This window comes from Oncorhynchus gorbuscha, unplaced genomic scaffold (genome assembly GCF_021184085.1).
Source record: "Oncorhynchus gorbuscha isolate QuinsamMale2020 ecotype Even-year unplaced genomic scaffold, OgorEven_v1.0 Un_scaffold_1110, whole genome shotgun sequence".
Taxonomy (NCBI): Eukaryota; Metazoa; Chordata; class Actinopteri; order Salmoniformes; family Salmonidae; genus Oncorhynchus; species Oncorhynchus gorbuscha.
Window position 1 is genome coordinate 1 of NW_025745988.1, and position 20,277 is coordinate 20,277.

The following is a 20,277-nucleotide window of genomic DNA, read 5'->3' on the forward strand; positions in this document are numbered from 1 at the left end:
CACCACAGAGGAGGGTACCCATTCTACACCACAGACAGACATTCTACACCACATACAGAACATATACACCACAGAGGAGGGTACCCATTCTACACCACAGAGGAGGGTACCCATTCTACACCACAGAGGAGGGTACCCATTCTACACCACAGACAGAACATATGACACCACAGAGGAGGGTACCCATTCTACAACACAGACAGAACATATTACAACAGAGGATACCCATTCTACACCACAGAGGAGGGTACCCATTCTACACCACAGACAGAACATATTACACCACAGAGGAGGGTACCCATTCTACAACACAGAGGAGGGTACCCATTCTACACCACAGAGGAGGGTACCCATTCTACAACACAGACAGAACTACACCACAGAGGAGGGTACCCATTCTACACCACATACAGAACACCACAGAGGAGGGTACCCATTCTACACCACAGAGGAGGGTACCCATTCTACACCACAGAGGAGGGTACCCATTCTACACACAGACAGAACATATTACACCACAGAGGAGGGTACCCATTCTACACCACAGAGGAGGGTGCCCATTCTACACCACAAAGGAGGGTACCCATTCTACACCACAGAGGAGGGTACCCATTCTACAACACAGACAGGAACATTATACACCACAGACAGAACATATTACGACACAGAGGAGGGTACCCATTCTACAACACAGACAGAACATATGACAACACAAAGGAGGGTACCCATTCTACACCACAGAGGAGGGTACCCATTCTACACCACAGAGGAGGGTACCCATTCTACACCACAGAGGAGGGTACCCATTCTACACCACAGACAGAACATATGACACCACAGAGGAGGGTACCCATTCTACACCACAGACAGAACATATTACACCACAGAGGAGGGTACCCATTCTACACCACAGAGGAGGGTACCCATTCTACACCACAGACAGAACATATTACACCACAGAGGAGGGTACCCATTCTACACCACAGAGGAGGGTACCCATTCTACACCACAGAGGAGGGTACCCATTCTACAACACAGACAGAACATATTACACCACAGAGGAGGGTACCCATTCTACACCACAGAGGAGGGTACCCATTCTACACCACAGACAGAACATATGACAACACAGAGGAGGGGTACCCATTCTACATCACAGACAGAACATATTACACCATATTACAGAGGAGGGTACCCATTCTACACCACAGAGGAGGGTACCCATTCTACACCACAGACAGAACATATTACACCACAGAGGAGGGTACCCATTCTACACCACAGAGGAGGGTACCCATTCTACACCACAGAGGAGGGTACCCATTCTACAACACAGACAGAACATATGACACCACAGAGGAGGGTACCCATTCTACACCACAGACAGAACATATTACAACACAGAGGAGGGTACCCATTCTACACCACAGAGGAGGGTACCCATTCTACAACACAGAGGAGGGTACCCATTCTACACCACAGAGGAGGGTACCCATTCTACAACACAGACAGAACATATTACACCACAGAGGAGGGTACCCATTCTACACCACAGAGGAGGGTACCCATTCTACACCACAGAGGAGGGTACCAGAACATATCTACAACACAGACAGAACATATTACACCACAGAGGAGGGTACCCATTCTACCCATTCTACACCACAGAGGAGGGTACCCATTCTACACCACAGAGGAGGGTACCCATTCTACACCACAGACAGAACATATTACGCCACAGAGGAGGGTACCCATTCTACACCACAGAGGAGGGTACCCATTCTACACCACAGAGGAGGGTACCCACCACAGGAGGGTACCCATTCTTTACAGAGGAGGTACCCATTCTACACCACAGAGGAGGGTACCCATTCTACAACACAGAGGAGGGTACCCATTCTACACCACAGAGGAGGGTACCCATTCTACAACACAGACAGAACATATTACACCACAGAGGAGGGTACCCATTCTACCCATTCTACACAGAGGAGGGTACCCATTCTACACCACAGAGGAGGGTACCCATTCTACACCACAGAGGAGGGTACCCATTCTACACCACAGACAGAACATATTACGCCACAGAGGAGGGTAATATCCTGTAAGTGGCTCTGGATAAGAGCGTCTGCTGTGGTGTAAATGTGTAATTGATACCTACCTTGGCAGCAGCGTGTGGTGAAGCTCCTGGTCCAGCAGCAGCAGAGCCACTTTCTGGTTGTCATAGTGAGCAGCTACATGTAGGGAGTTAGACCACTCTATAGAAACGGCATACATAGCTGCATTAGTGTTGGACTGAAGGTGGAGGCACTTAGCCCAACACAGTGGAAGGATGACAAACTGGGATCTGAAGTGGTTGAAATATAAATCAGTTAGAACAATTCCAATACTGTCTTTGTCCGTTGAATAAAGACATGTTCAGTCTCGACCAAGATATCCCTCTAGTGGTGTGGGTGCTGTGCTTTGGCAATGTGGGTGGGGTTATATCCTTCCTGTTTGGCCCTGTCCGGGGGTAATATCGGATGGGGCCACAGTGTCTCCTGACCCCTCCTGTCTCAGCCTCCAGTATTTATGTTGCAGTAGTTTGTGTCTGGGGGCTAGGGTCAGTCTGTTATATCTGGAGTACTTCTCCTGTCTTATCCGGTGTCCTGTGTGAATTTGGTATGCTCTCTAATTCTCTCTTTCTTTCTCTCTCGGAGGACCTGAGCCCTAGGACCATGCCTCAGGACTACCTGGCATGATGACTCCTTGCTGTCGCCAGTCCACCTGGCCGTGCTGCTGCAGTTTCAACTGTTCTGCCTGCGGCTATGGAACCCTGACCTGTTCACCGGACGTGCTACCTGTCCCAGACCTGCTGTTTTCAACTCTCTAAAGACAGCAGGAGTGGTAGAGATACTCTTAGTGATCGGCTATGAAAATCCAACTGACATTTACTCCTGAGGTGCTGACTTGTTGCATCCTCGACAACCACTGTGATTATTATTATTTGACCCTGCTGGTCATTTATGAACATTTGAACATCTTGGCCATGTTCTGTTATAATCTCCACCGGCACAGCCAGAAGAGGACTGGCCACCCCTCATAGCCTGGTTCCTCTCTAGGTTTCGTCCTAGGCTCCAGCCTTTCTAGGGAGTTTTTCCTAGCCACCGTGCTTCTACACCTGCATTGCTTGCTGTTTGTGGTTTTAGCCTGGGTTTCTGTACAGCACTTTGAGATATCAGCTGATCTAAGAAGAGCTTTATAAATGGATTTGATTTGATGTTATATTGATCAGAGTGTTTCAGCACCATAACAGGGGCTCTCTCTAGAGCAGGGGTGTCAAACACATGTTGGGGAAACAAACTCAATCTACTTCTAAATGTCAATCACCACCTTCCGGAGACACCTGAAACCCCACCTCTTTAAGGAATACCTAGGATAGGATAAAGTAATCCTTCTCACCCCCCCTTTAAGATTTAGATGCACTATTGTAAAGTGACTGTTCCACTGGATGTCATAAGGTGAATGCACCAATTTGTAAGTCGCTCTGGATAAGAGCGTCTGCTAAATGACTTAAATGTAAAATGTAGTGTAAATGTAGTGGCTCTGGATCAGAGCCATGTAAATGTAAATGAGTCAAACCAAATCCAACCTCAATCTACTTCTAAATGAGTCAAACCAAATCCAACCTCAATCTACTTCTAAATGAGTCAAACCAAATCCAAACTGTATACATGATAATGGACCTTCATTCATACAGTTTCTTCATCCAGCTAATAATCAAATGAAAGAAGTGGGAGGACCACACAACATATCATCGCGTAGTGGGAGGACCACACAACATATCATCGCGTAGCTCCAAGCCGGAGTCGTAGTGGGAGGACCACACAACATATCATCGCGTAGCTCCAAGCCGGAGTCGTAGTGGGAGGACCACACAACATATCATCACGTAGCTCCAAGCCGGAGTCGTAGTGGGAGGACCACACAACATATCATCGCGTAGCTCCAAGCCGGAGTCGAGTGGGAGGACCACACAACATATCATCGCGTAGCTCCGCCGGAGTCGTAGTGGGAGGACCACACAACATATCATCGCGTAGCTCCAAGCCGGAGTCGTAGTGGGAGGACCACACAACATATCATCGCCGGAGTAGTGGGGAGGACCACAAACATATCATCCAAGCCGGAGTCGTAGTGGGAGGACCACACAACATATCATCGCGTAGCTCCAAGCGGAGTCGTAGTGGGAGGACCACACAACATATCATGGCGTAGCTCCAAGCCGGAGTCGTAGTGGGAGGACCACACAACATATCATCGCGTAGCTCCAAGCCGGAGTCGTAGTGGGAGGACCACACAACATATCATCGCGTAGCTCCAAGCCGGAGTCGTAGTGGGAGGACCACACAACATATCATCGCGTAGCTCCAAGCCGGAGTCGTAGTGGGAGGACCACACAACATATCATCGCGTAGCTCCAAGCCGGAGTCGTAGTGGGAGGACCACACAACATATCATCGCGTAGCTCCAAGCCGGAGTCGTAGTGGGAGGACCACACAACATATCATGGCGTAGCTCCAAACCGGAGTCGTAGTGGGAGGACCACACAACATATCATCGCGTAGCTCCAAGTCGTAGTGGGAGGACCACACAACATATCATCGCGCTCCCCGGAGTCATTAGTGGGAGGACCACACAACATATCATCGCGTAGCTCCAAACCGGAGTCGTAGTGGGAGGACCACACAACATATCATCGCGTAGCTCCAAGCCGGAGTCGTAGTGGGAGGACCACACAACATATCATCGCGTAGCTCCAAGCCGGAGTCGTAGTGGGAGGACCACACAACATATCATCGCGTGACTCCCAAGCTTCCTTCCATGTGATGGTTAATCAATATTTGCACACAAAAGGCGTTTTCACCGCCATTTCTCAAATAACACATTTTACCGACAAATTAAAAAGGTTGGATGGAAACCTGGTTCGTAGCACTGCAAGAATACTGATGTGTAGTTACATTATAATGAACCAATATGAGAATAACTCATATGACATCAGTGAGAACTATTTGTGCTGTACGTTACTATTACTATCAGTGAGATGCACTACTGACTACCAGACTAGCTCATCCCTGTTTCCATGGTGACTACGGTACCTTCCCAGCTGCATCGGGCGCAGTGTCTCTGCAGCAGAAGGTTGGCCACTTCCATCTTCCCATACTTAGCTGCAACATGGAGGGGAGTGAAGCCTTTCTGGAAGAGGGGAGGAGAGGAGGAGAGAGGAGGAAAGGAGAGGAGGAGGCGATGAAAGGAAAGGAGAGGAGAGGAGGAGGTGATGAAAGGAGAGAGGAGACAGGGAGGAGATGATGGAGATGAGAGGAGTACAGAGAGGAGATGAGAGAGGAGATGAGAGAGGAAAGGAGATGAGAGAAGAGGAGTAGACAGCAATGAGCCACAACAACACTCACAGCATCACATAGATTATTACATGTTAGTCATTTAGCAAAAGCTCTTATCCAGAGCACCTTACAGTTAGTGCTTTCATCATCAGATAGCTAGGTGGACAACCACATATTACAGTAGTTAGTATATTCAGATAGCTAGGTGGGACAACCACATATTACAGTAGTTAGTATATTCAGATAGCTAGGTGAGACAACCACATATTACAGTAGTTAGTATATTCATCATCAGATAGCTAGGTGGGACAACCACATATCACAGTAGTTAGTATATTCAGATAGCTAGGTGAGACAACCACATATCACAGTAGTTAGTATATTCAGATAGCTAGGTGGACAACCACATATTACAGTAGTTAGTATATTCATCTTCAGATAGCTAGGTGGGACAACCACATATTACAGTAGTTAGTATATTCATCTTCAGATAGCTAGGTGGGACAACCACATATCACAGTAGTTAGTATATTCATCTTCAGATAGCTAGGTGGGACAACCACATATCACAGTAGTTAGTATATTCAGATAGCTAGGTGGACAACCACATATTACAGTAGTTAGTATATTCATCATCAGATAGCTAGGTGGGACAACCACATATCACAGTAGTTAGTATATTCAGATAGCTAGGTGGGACAACCACATATCACAGTAGTTAGTATATTCATCTTCAGATAGCTAGGTGAGACAACCACATATCACAGTAGTTAGTATATTCATCTTCAGATAGCTAGGTGGGACAACCACATATCACAGTAGTTAGTATATTCAGATAGCTAGGTGGACAACCACATATTACAGTAGTTAGTATATTCATCATCAGATAGCTAGGTGGGACAACCACATATCACAGTAGTTAGTATATTCAGATAGCTAGGTGGGACAACCACATATCACAGTAGTTAGTATATTCAGATAGCTAGGTGAGACAACCACATATCACAGTAGTTAGTATATTCAGATAGCTAGGTGGACAACCACATATCACAGTAGTTAGTATATTCAGATAGCTAGGTGAGACAACCACATATCACAGTAGTTAGTATATTCAGATAGCTAGGTGGGACAACCACATATCACAGTAGTTAGTATATTCAGATAGCTAGGTGGGACAACCACATATCACAGTAGTTAGTATATTCAGATAGCTAGGTGAGACAACCACATATCACAGTAGTTAGTATATTCAGATAGCTAGGTGGGACAACCACATATCACAGTAGTTAGTATATTCAGATAGCTAGGTGAGACAACCACATATCACAGTAGTTAGTATATTCAGATAGATAGGTGGGACAACCACATATCACAGTAGTTAGTATATTCAAATAGCTAGGTGGGACAACCACATATCACAGTAGTTAGTATATTCAGATAGCTAGGTGGGACAACCACATATCCCAGTAGTTAGTATATTCAGATAGCTAGGTGGGACAAGCACATATCACAGTAGTTAGTATATTCATCTTCAGATAGCTAGGTGAGACAACCACATATCACAGTAGTTAGTATATTCATCTTCAGATAGCTAGGTGGGACAACCACATATCACAGTAGTTAGTATATTCAGATAGCTAGGTGAGACAACCACATATCACAGTAGTTAGTATATTCAGATAGCTAGGTGGGACAACCACATATCACAGTAGTTAGTATATTCAGATAGCTAGGTGGGACAACCACATATCACAGTAGTTAGTATATTCAGATAGCTAGGTGGGACAACCACATATCACAGTAGTTAGTATATTCAGATAGCTAGGTGGGACAACCACATATCACAGTAGTTAGTATATTCATCTTCAGATAGCTAGGTGAGACAACCACATATCACAGTAGTTAGTATATTCATCTTCAGATAGCTAGGTGAGACAACCACATATCACAGTAGTTATTATATTCAGATAGCTAGGTGGGACAACCACATATCACAGTAGTTAGTATATTCATCTTCAGATAGCTAGGTGGGACAACCACATATCACAGTAGTTAGTATATTCAGATAGCTAGGTGGGACAACCACATATCACAGTAGTTAGTATATTCAGATAGCTAGGTGGGACAACCACATATCACAGTAGTTAGTATATTCAGATAGCTAGGTGGGACAACCACATATCACAGTAGTTAGTATATTCATCTTCAGATAGCTAGGTGGGACAACCACATATCACAGTAGTTAGTATATTCAGATAGCTAGGTGAGACAACCACATATCACAGTAGTTAGTATATTCAGATAGCTAGGTGAGACAACCACATATCACAGTAGTTAGTATATTCAGATAGCTAGGTGAGACAACCACATATCACAGTAGTTAGTATATTCAGATAGCTAGGTGAGACAACCACATATCACAGTAGTTAGTATATTCAGATAGCTAGGTGAGACAACCACATATCACAGTAGTTAGTATATTCAGATGAGTGGGAGAGAAGAGTGGGAGAGAAGAGCTTGGACTGGGCTGACTGGGCTGAGTGGGAGAGAAGAGCTTGGACTGGGCTGATTGGGCTGAGTGGGAGAAGAGCTTGGACTGGGCTGAGCGGGAGAGAAGAGCTTGGACTGGGCTGAGTGGGAGCTGCCCTCCCGTAGGGGTGGGATGGCACAAGTGGAGAGCCCAGCCAACAGTGAGTTGCAGTAGTCCAGACGGGAGAGGACAAGTGCCTCGATTAGGACCTGCGCCGCTTCCTTTGTGAGGGAAGGTCGTACTCTACAGATGTTGTAGAAGATGAACCTGCAAGAATGGGTCACTGCTTTGATGTTTGCAGAGAACGACAGGGTGCTGTCCAGGGTCACGCCAAGGTTCTTTTCACTCTGGGAGGGCGACACTGTGGAGTCAACCGGGATGGAGAGGAAGAGCAATTCCGTATTGTCGAGGCTGAGGTGGAGGACCGACATCCAAGCTGAGATATATGAGAGCGTGTCGCCACCTGGGTGTCAGAAGGGGTTAAGGAGAAAAGTAGTTGTGTCATCTGCATAGCAATAATAGGAGAGACCATGTGAGGATGACGGAGCTGAGTGACTTGGTGTATGGAGAGAAGAGGAGAGGGCCTAGAACCGAGCCCTGGGGACACCAGTAGAGAGAGTACGTGGTGCGGACACAGATCCTCTCCACATCACCTGGTAGGAGCGGCCTGCCAGGTAGGATGCAATCCAGTAGTGTGGAGAACCTGAGACGCCTGAGACGCCCAGCCCTGAGGGTGGAGCCTGATACGCCCAGGCCTGAGAGGGTGGAGAGGAGGATCTGATAGAGCCTGAGACACCCAGCCCTGAGAGGGTGGAGAGGAGGATCTGATAGAGTCTGAGACACCCAGCCCTGAGAGAGTGGAGAGGAGGATCTGATAGAGCCTGAGACTCCCAGCCCTGAGAGGGTGGAGAGGAGGATCTGATAGAGCCTGCGACACCCAGCCCTGAGAGGGTGGAGAGGAGGATCTGATAGAGCCTGAGACACCCAGCCCTGAGAGGGTGGAGAGGAGGATCTGATAGAGTCTGAGACACCCAGCCCTGAGAGAGTGGAGAGGAGGATCTGATAGAGCCTGAGACTCCCAGCCCTGAGAGGGTGGAGAGGAGGATCTGATAGAGCCTGAGACACCCAGCCCTGAGAGGGTGGGAGAGGAGGATCTGATAGAGCCTGAGACACCCAGCCCTGAGAGGGTGGAGAGGAGGATCTGATAGAGTCTGAGACACCCAGCCCTGAGAGGGTGGAGAGGAGGATCTGATAAAGCCTGAGACACCCAGCCCTGAGAGGGTGGAGAGGAGGATCTGATAGACCCTGGGACTATTTGAATGACCAGTCTTGAAGCCTGACTGGTTAGGGTCCAGAAGATCCTCTGTGACACAGAGGAGAGCAGAATCGTGTTGAGTGACCCATCTTGAGGCCTGACTGGTTAGGGTCCAGAAGATCCTCTGTGACACATAGGAGAGCAGAATCGTGTTGAGTGACCTGTCTTGAGGCCTGACTGGTTAGGGTCCAGAAGATCGTTCTGAGAGAGTCGGTCAGAGATGCTCAAGTGTTTTAGAGAGAAAAGAAAGAAGGGATAAAGGTCTGTAGTTTTAGATGTCAGATGAGTCGAGTTTTGATTTCTTGAGGAGGGGAGTGACTCTGGCCATTTTGAAGTCATAGGGTGCGCAGCCAGTGGTCAGGGATGAGGGAAGTGAGGAATGGGAGGAGTTTTGATTTCTTGAGGAGGGGAGTGACTCTGGCCATTTTGAAGTCATAGGGTGCGCAGCCAGTGGTCAGGGATGAGGGAAGTGAGGAATGGGAGGAGTTTTGATTTCTTGAGGAGGGGAGTGACTCTGGCCATTTTGAAGTCATAGGGTGCGCAGCCAGTGGTCAGGGATGAGGGAAGTGAGGAATGGGAGGAGGTCTCCAGAGATTGTCTTGGAGAAGAAAGAAGGGGATGGGGTCGAGCGGCCAGATCTCACTAGTCGCAGGCTGTCATCTGGAGCGAGAGGAGAGAAAGAGGTAAAGGTGTAGGGTAGTTCTGTGTGAGTGAGACCAGTGGACTCAATAGGCTGAGTGGAGGAGGAGAGGGTATCGTCAACCTTTTTTTCAAAGTGGTTGACAAAGTAATCCGCAGAGAGGGAGGAGGGAGTGGGTGGAGGATTAAGGAAGGAGAAGGTGGAAAAAGAGAGGCAGAAGCTTGATATTTGAGTGGTATAAAGTGGCTTTAGCAGTGGATACATAAATAACAAGGTAAGATACTCAAGTGAGAGAGTGGTGTGGAGACTTCCTCTCTTTCTTTCCTCAAATAACTCGGCAGAACCGTCTTGGCGACAAAACGGCCACAAACATAACTGCCGCTTACAGCTGAGAAGCCAAGGGAGACTGAAGAACTAACACTTACAGCTGAGAAGCCAAGGGAGACTGAAGAACTAACACTTACAGCTGAGAAGCCAAGGGAGACTGAAGAACTAACACTTACAGCTGAGAAGCCAAGGGAGACTGAAGAACTAACACTTACTGCTGAGAAGCCAAGGGAGACTGAAGAACTAACACTTACTGCTGAGAAGCCAAGGGAGACTGAAGAACTAACACTTACTGCTGAGAAGCCAAGGGAGACTGAAGAACTAACACTTACTGCTGACTGCTGAGAAGCCAAGGAGACTGAAGAACTAACACTTACTGCTGACTGCTGAGAAGCCAAGGGAGACTGAAGAACTAACACTTACAGCTGAGAAGCCAAGGGAGACTGAAGAACTAACACTTACAGCTGAGAAGCCAAGGGAGACTGAAGAACTAACACTTACAGCTGAGAAGCCAAGGGAGACTGAAGAACTAACACTTACAGCTGAGAAGCCAAGGAGACTGAAGAACTAACACTTACAGCTGAGAAGCCAAGGGAGACTGAAGAACTAACACTTACTGCTGACTGCTGAGAAGCCAAGGGAGACTGAAGAACTAACACTTACAGCTGAGAAGCCAAGGGAGACTGAAGAACTAACACTTACAGCTGAGAAGCCAAGGGAGACTGAAGAACTAACACTTACAGCTGAGAAGCCAAGGGAGACTGAAGAACTAACACTTACAGCTGAGAAGCCAAGGGAGACTGAAGAACTAACACTTACAGCTGAGAAGCCAAGGGAGACTGAAGAACTAACACTTACTGCTGAGAAGCCAAGGGAGACTGAAGAACTAACACTTACTGCTGAGAAGCCAAGGAGACTGAAGAACTAACACTTACTGCTGACTGCTGAGAAGCCAAGGAGACTGAAGAACTAACACTTACTGCTGACTGCTGAGAAGCCAAGGGAGACTGAAGAACTAACACTTACAGCTGAGAAGCCAAGGGAGACTGAAGAACTAACACTTACAGCTGAGAAGCCAAGGAGACTGAAGAACTAACACTTACAGCTGAGAAGCCAAGGGAGACTGAAGAACTAACACTTACTGCTGAGAAGCCAAGGGAGACTGAAGAACTAACACTTACTGCTGAGAAGCCAAGGGAGACTGAAGAACTAACACTTACTGCTGAGAAGCCAAGGGAGACTGAAGAACTAACACTTACTGCTGAGAAGCCAAGGGAGACTGAAGAACTAACACTTACTGCTGACTGCTGAGAAGCCAAGGGAGACTGAAGAACTAACACTTACTGCTGACTGCTGAGAAGCCAAGGGAGACTGAAGAACTAACACTTACTGCTGACTGCTGAGAAGCCAAGGGAGACTGAAGAACTAACACTTACTGCTGACTGCTGAGAAGCCAAGGGAGACTGAAGAACTAACACTTACTGCTGACTGCTGAGAAGCCAAGGGAGACTGAAGAACTAACACTTACTGCTGACTGCTGAGAAGCCAAGGGAGACTGAAGAACTAACACTTACTGCTGACTGCTGAGAAGCCAAGGGAGACTGAAGAACTAACACTTACTGCTGACTGCTGAGAAGCCAAGGGAGACTGAAGAACTAACACTTACTGCTGACTGCTGAGAAGCCAAGGGAGACTGAAGAACTAACACTTACAGCTGCCGCTGAGAAGCCAAGGGAGACTGAAGAACTAACACTTACTGCTGACTGCGTAGTAGAGGTGGGACCACTCCAATACAGTCACTGATCACCAACACAAGTCACAAATCGCCCGCCACTTGATCCTGGTTGATGTGTCAACAACTATCTGCAAATGATGAGCAGTCAGCAGTTCACACACCAAGTAGACCACTGGGAAGACAGTCAGCAGTTCACACACCAAGTAGACCACTGGGAAGACAGTCAGCAGTTCACACACCAAGTAGACCACTGGGAAGACAGTCAGCAGTTCACACACCAAGTAGACCACTGGGAAGACAGTCAGCAGTTCACACACCAAGTAGACCACTGGGAAGAAAGTCAGCAGTTCACACACCAAGTAGACCACTGGGAAGACAGTCAGCAGTTCACACACCAAGTAGACCACTGGGAAGACAGTCAGCAGTTCACACACCAAGTAGACCACTGGGAAGAAAGTCAGCAGTTCACACACCAAGTAGACCACTGGGAAGACAGTCAGCAGTTCACACACCAAGTAGACCACTGGGAAGACAGTCAGCAGTTCACACACCAAGTAGACCGTCAGCAGTTCACACACCAAGTAGACCACTGGGAAGACAGTCAGCAGTTCACACACCAAGTAGACAGTCAGCAGTTCACACACCAAGTAGACCACTGGGAAGACAGTCAGCAGTTCACACACCAAGTAGACCACTGGGAAGACAGTCAGCAGTTCACACACCAAGTAGACCACTGGGAAGAAAGTCAGCAGTTCACACACCAAGTAGACCACTGGGAAGACAGTCAGCAGTTCACACACCAAGTAGACCACTGGGAAGACATTTACATTACATTTAAGTCATTTAGCAGACGCTCTTATCCAGAGCGACTTACAAATTGGTGCATTCACCTTATGACATCCAGTGGGACAGTCACTTAACAATAGTGCATCTAAAACTTAGGGGGGGTGGGGTGAGAGGGATTACTTAACCTATCCTAGGTATTCCTTAAAGAGGTGGGGTTTCAGGTGTCTCCGGAAGGTGGTGATTGACTCCGCTGTCCTGGCGTCGTGAGGGAGTTTGTTCCACCATTGGGGGGCCAGGGCAGCGAACAGTTTTGACTGGGCTGAGCGGGAGCTGTACTTCCTCAGTGGTAGGGAGGCGAGCAGGCCAGAGGTGGATGAACGCAGTGCCCTTGTTTGGGTGTAGGGCCTGATCAGAGCCTGGAGGTACTGAGGTGCCGTTCCCCTCACAGCTCCGTAGGCAAGCACCATGGTCTTGTAGCGGATGCGAGCTTCAACTGGAAGCCAGTGGAGAGAACGGAGGAGCGGGGTGACGTGAGAGAACTTGGGAAGGTTGAACACCAGACGGGCTGCGGCGTTCTGGATGAGTTGAAGGGTTTAATGGCACAGGCAGGGAGCCCAGCCAACAGCGAGTTGCAGTAATCCAGACGGGAGATGACAAGTGCCTGGATTAGGACCTGCGCCGCTTCCTGTGTGAGGCAGGGTCGTACTCTGCGGATGTTGTAGAGCATGAACCTACAGGAACGGGCCACCGCCTTGATGTTAGTTGAGAACGACAGGGTGTTGTCCAGGATCACGCCAAGGTTCTTGGCGCTCTGGGAGGAGGACACAATGGAGTTGTCAACCGTGATGGCGAGATCATGGAACGGGCAGTCCTTCCCCGGGAGGAAGAGCAGCTCCGTCTTGCCGAGGTTCAGCTTGAGGTGGTGATCCGTCATCCACACTGATATGTCTGCCAGACATGCAGAGATGCGATTCGCCACCTGGTCATCAGAAGGGGGAAAGGAGAAGATTAATTGTGTGTCGTCTGCATAGCAATGATAAGAGAGACCATGTGAGGTTATGACAGAGCCAAGTGACTTGGTGTATAGCGAGAATAGGAGAGGGCCAAGAACAGAGCCCTGGGGGACACCAGTGGTGAGAGCGCGTGGTGAGGAGACAGATTCTCGCCACGCCACCTGGTAGGAGCGACCTGTCAGGTAGGACGCAATCCAGCGTGGGCCGCGCCGGAGATGCCCAACTCGGAGAGGGTGGAGAGGAGGATCTGATGGTTCACAGTATCGAAGGCAGCCGATAGATCTAGAAGGATGAGAGCAGAGGAGAGAGAGTTAGCTTTAGCAGTGCGGAGCGCCTCCGTGATACAGAGGAGAGCAGTCTCAGTTGAATGACTAGTCTTGAAACCTGACTGATTTGGATCAAGAAGGTCATTCAGAGAGAGATAGCGGGAGAGCTGGCCAAGGACAGCACGTTCAAGAGTTTTGGAGAGAAAAGAAAGAAGGGATACTGGTCTGTAATTGTTGACATCGGAGGGATCGAGTGTAGGTTTTTTCAGAAGGGGTGCAACTCTCGCTCTCTTGAAGACGGAAGGGACGTAGCCAGCGGTCAGGGATGAGTTGATGAGCGAGGTGAGGTAAGGGAGAAGGTCTCCGGAAATGGTCTGGAGAAGAGAGGAGGGGATAGGGTCAAGCGGGCAGGTTGTTGGGCGGCCGGCCGTCACAAGACGCGAGATTTCATCTGGAGAGAGAGGGGAGAAAGAGGTCAGAGCACAGGGTAGGGCAGTGTGAGCAGAACCAGCAGTGTCGTTTGACTTAGCAAACGAGGATCGGATGTCGTCGACCTTCTTTTCAAAATGGTTGACGAAGTCATCTGCAGAGAGGGAGGAGGGGGGGAGGGGGCGGAGGATTCAGGAGAGAGGAGAAGGTGGCAAAGAGCTTCCTAGGGTTAGAGGCAGCAGCTTGGAATTTAGCGTGGTAGAAAGTGGCTTTAGCAGCAGAGACAGAGGAGGAAAATGTAGAGAGGAGGGAGTGAAAGGATGCCAGGTCCGCAGGGAGGCGAGATTTCCTCCATTTCCGCTCGGCTGCCCGGAGCCCTGTTCTGTGAGCTCGCAATGAGTCATCGAGCCACGGAGCGGGAGGGGAGGACCGAGCCGGCCCTGGAGGATAGGGGACATAGAGAGTCAAGGGATGCAGAGAGGGAGGAGAGGAGGGTTGAGGAGGCAGAATCAGGAGATAGGTGGGAGAAGGTTTGAGCGGAGGGAAGAGATGATAGGATGGAAGAGGAGAGAGTAGCGGGGGAGAGAGAGCGAAGGTTGGGACGGCGCGATACCATCCGAGTAGGGGCAGTGTGGGAGGTGTTGGATGAGAGCGAGAGGGAAAAGGATACAAGGCAGTGGTCGGAGACTTGGAGGGGAGTTGCAATGAGGTTAGTGGAAGAACAGCATCTAGTAAAGATGAGGTCGAGCGTATTGCCTGCCTTGTGAGTAGGGGGGAAGGTGAGAGGGTGAGGTCAAAAGAGGAGAGGAGTGGAAAGAAGGAGGCAGAGAGGAAAGAGTCAAAGGTAGACGTGGGGAGGTTAAAGTCGCCCAGAACTGTGAGAGGTGAGCCGTCCTCAGGAAAGGAGCTTATCAAGGCATCAAGCTCATTGATGAACTCTCCGAGGGAACCTGGAGGGCGATAAATGATAAGGATGTTAAGCTTGAAAGGGCTAGTAACTGTGACAGCATGGAATTCAAAGGAGGCGATAGACAGATGGGTAAGGGGAGAAAGAGAGAATGACCACTTGGGAGAGATGAGGATCCCGGTGCCACCACCCCGCTGACCAGACGCTCTCGGGTGTGCGAGAACACGTGGGCGGACGAAGAGAGAGCAGTAGGAGTAGCAGTGTTGTCTGTGGTGATCCATGTTTCCGTCAGGGCCAAGAAGTCGAGGGACTGGAGGGAGGCATAGGCTGAGATGAACTCTGCCTTGTTGACCGCAGATTGGCAGTTCCAGAGGCTACCGGAGACCTGGAACTCCACGTGGGTCGGCGCGCTGGGACCACCAAAGTAGGGTGGCCGCGGCCACGCGGTGAGGAGCGTTTGTATGGTCTGTGCAGAGAGGAGAGAACAGGGATAAACCGACACATAGTTGACAGGCTACAGAAGAGGCTACGCTAATGCAAAGGAGATTGGAATGACAAGTGGACTACACGTCTCGAATGTTCAGAAAGTTAAGCTACGTAGCAAGAATCTTATTGACTAAAATGATTAAAATGATACAGTACTGCTGAAGTAGGCTAGCTGGCAGTGGCTGCGTTGTTGACACTACACTAATCAAGTCGTTCCGTTGAGTGTAATAGTTTCTGCAGTGTTGCTATTCGGGGGCTAGCAGGCTAGCTAGCAGTGTTGTTTACGTTACGTTGCGTTAAAAGAACGACAATAGATGGCTAGCGAACCTAGAAAATCGCTCTAGACTACACAATTATCTTTGATACAAAGACGGCTATGTAGCTAGCTAAGTAGCTAGCTACGATCAAACAAATCAGTTCACACACCAAGTAGACCACTGGGAAGAAAGTCAGCAGTTCACACACCAAGTAGACCACTGGGAAGACAGTCAGCAGTTCACACACCAAGTAGACCACTGGGAAGACAGTCAGCAGTTCACACACCAAGTAGACAGTCAGCAGTTCACACACCAAGTAGACCACTGGGAAGACAGTCAGCAGTTCACACACCAAGTAGACCACTGGGAAGATAGTCAGCAGTTCACACACCAAGTAGACCACTGGGAAGACAGTCAGCAGTTCACACACCAAGTAGACAGTCAGCAGTTCACACACCAAGTAGACCACTGGGAAGACAGTCAGCAGTTCACACACCAAGTAGACCACTGGGAAGACAGTCAGCAGTTCACACACCAAGTAGACAGTCAGCAGTTCACACACCAAGTAGACCACTGGGAAGACAGTCAGCAGTTCACACACCAAGTAGGCCACTGGGAAGACAGTCAGCAGTTCACACACCAAGTAGACCACTGGGAAGACAGTCAGCAGTTCACACACCAAGTAGACCACTGGGAAGACAGTCAGCAGTTCACACACCAAGTAGACCACTGGGAAGACAGTCAGCAGTTCACACACCAAGTAGACAGTCAGCAGTTCACACACCAAGTAGACCACTGGGAAGACAGTCAGCAGTTCACACACCAAGTAGACCACTGGGAAGACAGTCAGCAGTTCACACACCAAGTAGACCACTGGGAAGACAGTCAGCAGCTCACACACCAAGTAGACCACTGGGAAGACAGTCAGCAGTTCACACACCAAGTAGACCACTGGGAAGACAGTCAGCAGTTCACACACCAAGTAGACAGTCAGCAGTTCACACATCAAGTAGACCACTGGGAAGACAGTCAGCAGTTCACACACCAAGTAGACCACTGGGAAGACAGTCAGCAGTTCACACACCAAGTAGACAGTCAGCAGTTCACACACCAAGTAGACAGTCAGCAGTTCACACACCAAGTAGACAGTCAGCAGTTCACACACCGGGAAGACAGTCAGCAGTTCACACACCAAGTAGACAGTCAGCAGTTCACACACCAAGTAGACCACTGGGAAGAGAGTCAGCAGTTCACACACCAAGTAGACAGTCAGCAGTTCACACACCAAGTAGACCACTGGGAAGACAGTCAGCAGTTCACACACCCAGTAGACCACTGGGAAGACAGTCAGCAGTTCACACACCAAGTAGACAGTCAGCAGTTCACACACCAAGTAGACCACTGGGAAGACAGCCAGCACTTACAGTAGATGGCGCTAGCTAGCAAAAAGACAGTACTAGACCACAACAGATAAAGACAGTACCAGACCACAACAGATAAAGACAGTACTAGACCACAACATGTAAAGACAGTACTAGACCACAACAGATAAAGACAGTACTAGACCACAACAGATAAAGACAGTACTAGACCACAACAGATAAAGACAGTACTAGACCACAACAGATAAAGACAGTACCAGACCACAACAGGTAAAGACAGTACTAGACCACAACAGATAAAGACAGTACTAGACCACAACAGGTAAAGACAGTACTAGACCACAACAGATAAAGACAGTACTAGACCAAAACAGGTAAAGACAGTACTAGACCACAACAGATAAAGACAGTACCAGACCACAACAGATAAAGACAGTACTAGACCACAACAGATAAAGACAGTACTAGACCACAACAGATAAAGACAGTACTAGACCACAACAGATAAAGACAGTACCAGACCACAACAGGTAAAGACAGTACTAGACCACAACAGATAAAGACAGTACTAGACCACAACAGGTAAAGACAGTACTAGACCACAACAGATAAAGACAGTACTAGACCAAAACAGGTAAAGACAGTACTAGACCACAACAGATAAAGACAGTACTAGACCAAAACAGGTAAAGACAGTACTAGACCACAACAGATAAAGACAGTACTAGACCGCAACAGATAAAGACAGTACTAGACCACAACAGATGAAGACAGTACTAGACCACAACAGATAAAGACAGTACCAGACCACAACAGATAAAGACAGTACTAGACCACAACAGATAAAGACAGTACTAGACCACAGCAGATAAAGACAGTACTAGACCACAACAGATAAAGACAGTACTAGACCACAACAGATAAAGACAGTACTAGACCACAACAGATAAAGACAGTACTCCTGGAGATATCAGGAGTCCTCCAGCTATAGAATTAAGCTGATTATAATATAGAACAGCAGACTCACATGATTATAACATAGAACAGCAGACTGTCGTGGAAATGTCCTGTATTTACCAAATCATGAGAGCAAACCACACACAAGTCAGAGTTAGTTATCCAAAGTCCATCTTTAATTATATGAGCTCCATCGCAACCCTGTGACTCTCAGATCAATTCAGTGTCTATCAATGAATTCTCTGAGAGACCCTTACACATTGCAACTGAGATCCTTTATAGCAAAGACACACATAGCCAGACAGCATAGGCATCATTTATTGTTCAGCTTTGTCTCCTAAACTATGTTCTTTTCTCAAACTCAAACCAATCCTCCATATCAACAGGCATATATCAAATCCATCCTATCTTGACAAGATCACAGAGACACACTGACTGGCACACAGACATTGTGGAGCCAAGAGATACACGCTTGACCTCTCCCCTCTCTCCGGCCCAAACAACTTAGTCCTGTCAGAGGACAGATGACTGCAACCCGCCACAGTATTATACAAACACATTCTGATGAGAAGCAACTTAGTCCTGACAGAGACCAGATACTGCAACCCGCCACAGTATTATACAAACACATTCTGATGAGAAGTAACTTACACATATATGATGAATATAAAACATCTTACCTATGTTACCAACTAATTCTGATTATTCCCCAATAAGACTCACATGACAGAGAGAAGTTGAACTAACTGTACATAGAGTCATTTCCATGGACTGTGTCACAGTTCATTAAAGTGTTGATCCATTACAACGATAATGAATAACGATACCCACAACTCAGTTACGCAACAGATTCCTCTGTTGTAAAGCAAGGCAGTGAAACATCAACCGGTTACACCACTAACTTCAACCCTAACTGTTGATACCACTCTCTCTAACCCCAGATCAACCATTCATACCACTAACCCTAACCAGTACTAACCCTAACCATTCATACCACTAACCCTAACCAGTACTAACCCTAACTGTTGATACCACTCTCTCTAACCCCAGATCAACCATTCATACCACTAACTCTAACCATTAATACCACTAACCCTAACTGCTAATACCACTAACCCTAACCAGTACTAACCCTAACTGCTAATACCACTCTCTCTAACCCCAGATCAACCATTCATACCACTAACCCTAACCAGTACTAACCCTAACTGTTGATACCACTAACCCTAACCAGTACTAACCCTAACCATTAATGCCACTAACCCTAACCAGTACTAACCCTAACTGTTGATACCACTCTCTCTAACCCCAGATCAACCATTCATACCACTAACCCTAACCAGTACTAACCCTAACCATTCATACCACTAACCCTAACCAGTACTAACCCTAACCATTAATACCACTAACCCTAACCAGGACTAACCCTAACTGTTGATACCACTCTCTCTAACCCCAGATCAACCATTCATACCACTAACCCTAACCAGTACTAACCCTAACCATTCATACCACTAACCCTAACCAGTACTAACCCTAACCAGTACTAACCCTAACTGCTAATACCACTCTCTCTAACCCCAGATCAACTATTCATACCACTAACCCTAACCAGTACTAACCCTAACCATTCATACCACTAACCCTAACCAGTACTAACCCTAACCATTAATACCACTAACCCTAACCAGTACTAACCCTAACCATTAATACCACTAACGCTAACCAGTACTAACCCTAACCATTAATACCACTAACCCTAACCAGTACTAACCCTAACCATTAATACCACTAACCCTAACCAGTACTAACCCTAACCATTAATACCACTAACCCTAACCAGTACTAACCCTAACCATTAATACC

General features: G+C 47.8%; 1 protein-coding gene across 1 annotated transcript in view; it reads right to left on the reverse strand.

Moving 5' to 3' along the window:
* Positions 1-2,161: 2,161 nt before the first annotated feature.
* The window catches only part of LOC124021430 (ankyrin-3-like), a gene marked incomplete at its 3' end in the record, with an annotated part of 137,611 nt that continues 119,495 nt past the window's right edge, over positions 2,162-20,277 (reverse strand). Inside the window, exons 17-20 of the mRNA XM_046336618.1 lie at positions 8,583-8,666; positions 8,241-8,374; positions 5,139-5,235; positions 2,162-2,234 (exon numbers count right to left, since the gene is read on the reverse strand). Of these exons, the coding sequence (XP_046192574.1) occupies positions 2,162-2,234; positions 5,139-5,235; positions 8,241-8,374; positions 8,583-8,666 (388 nt within the window). The remainder of the gene's footprint in view (positions 2,235-5,138; positions 5,236-8,240; positions 8,375-8,582; positions 8,667-20,277) is intronic.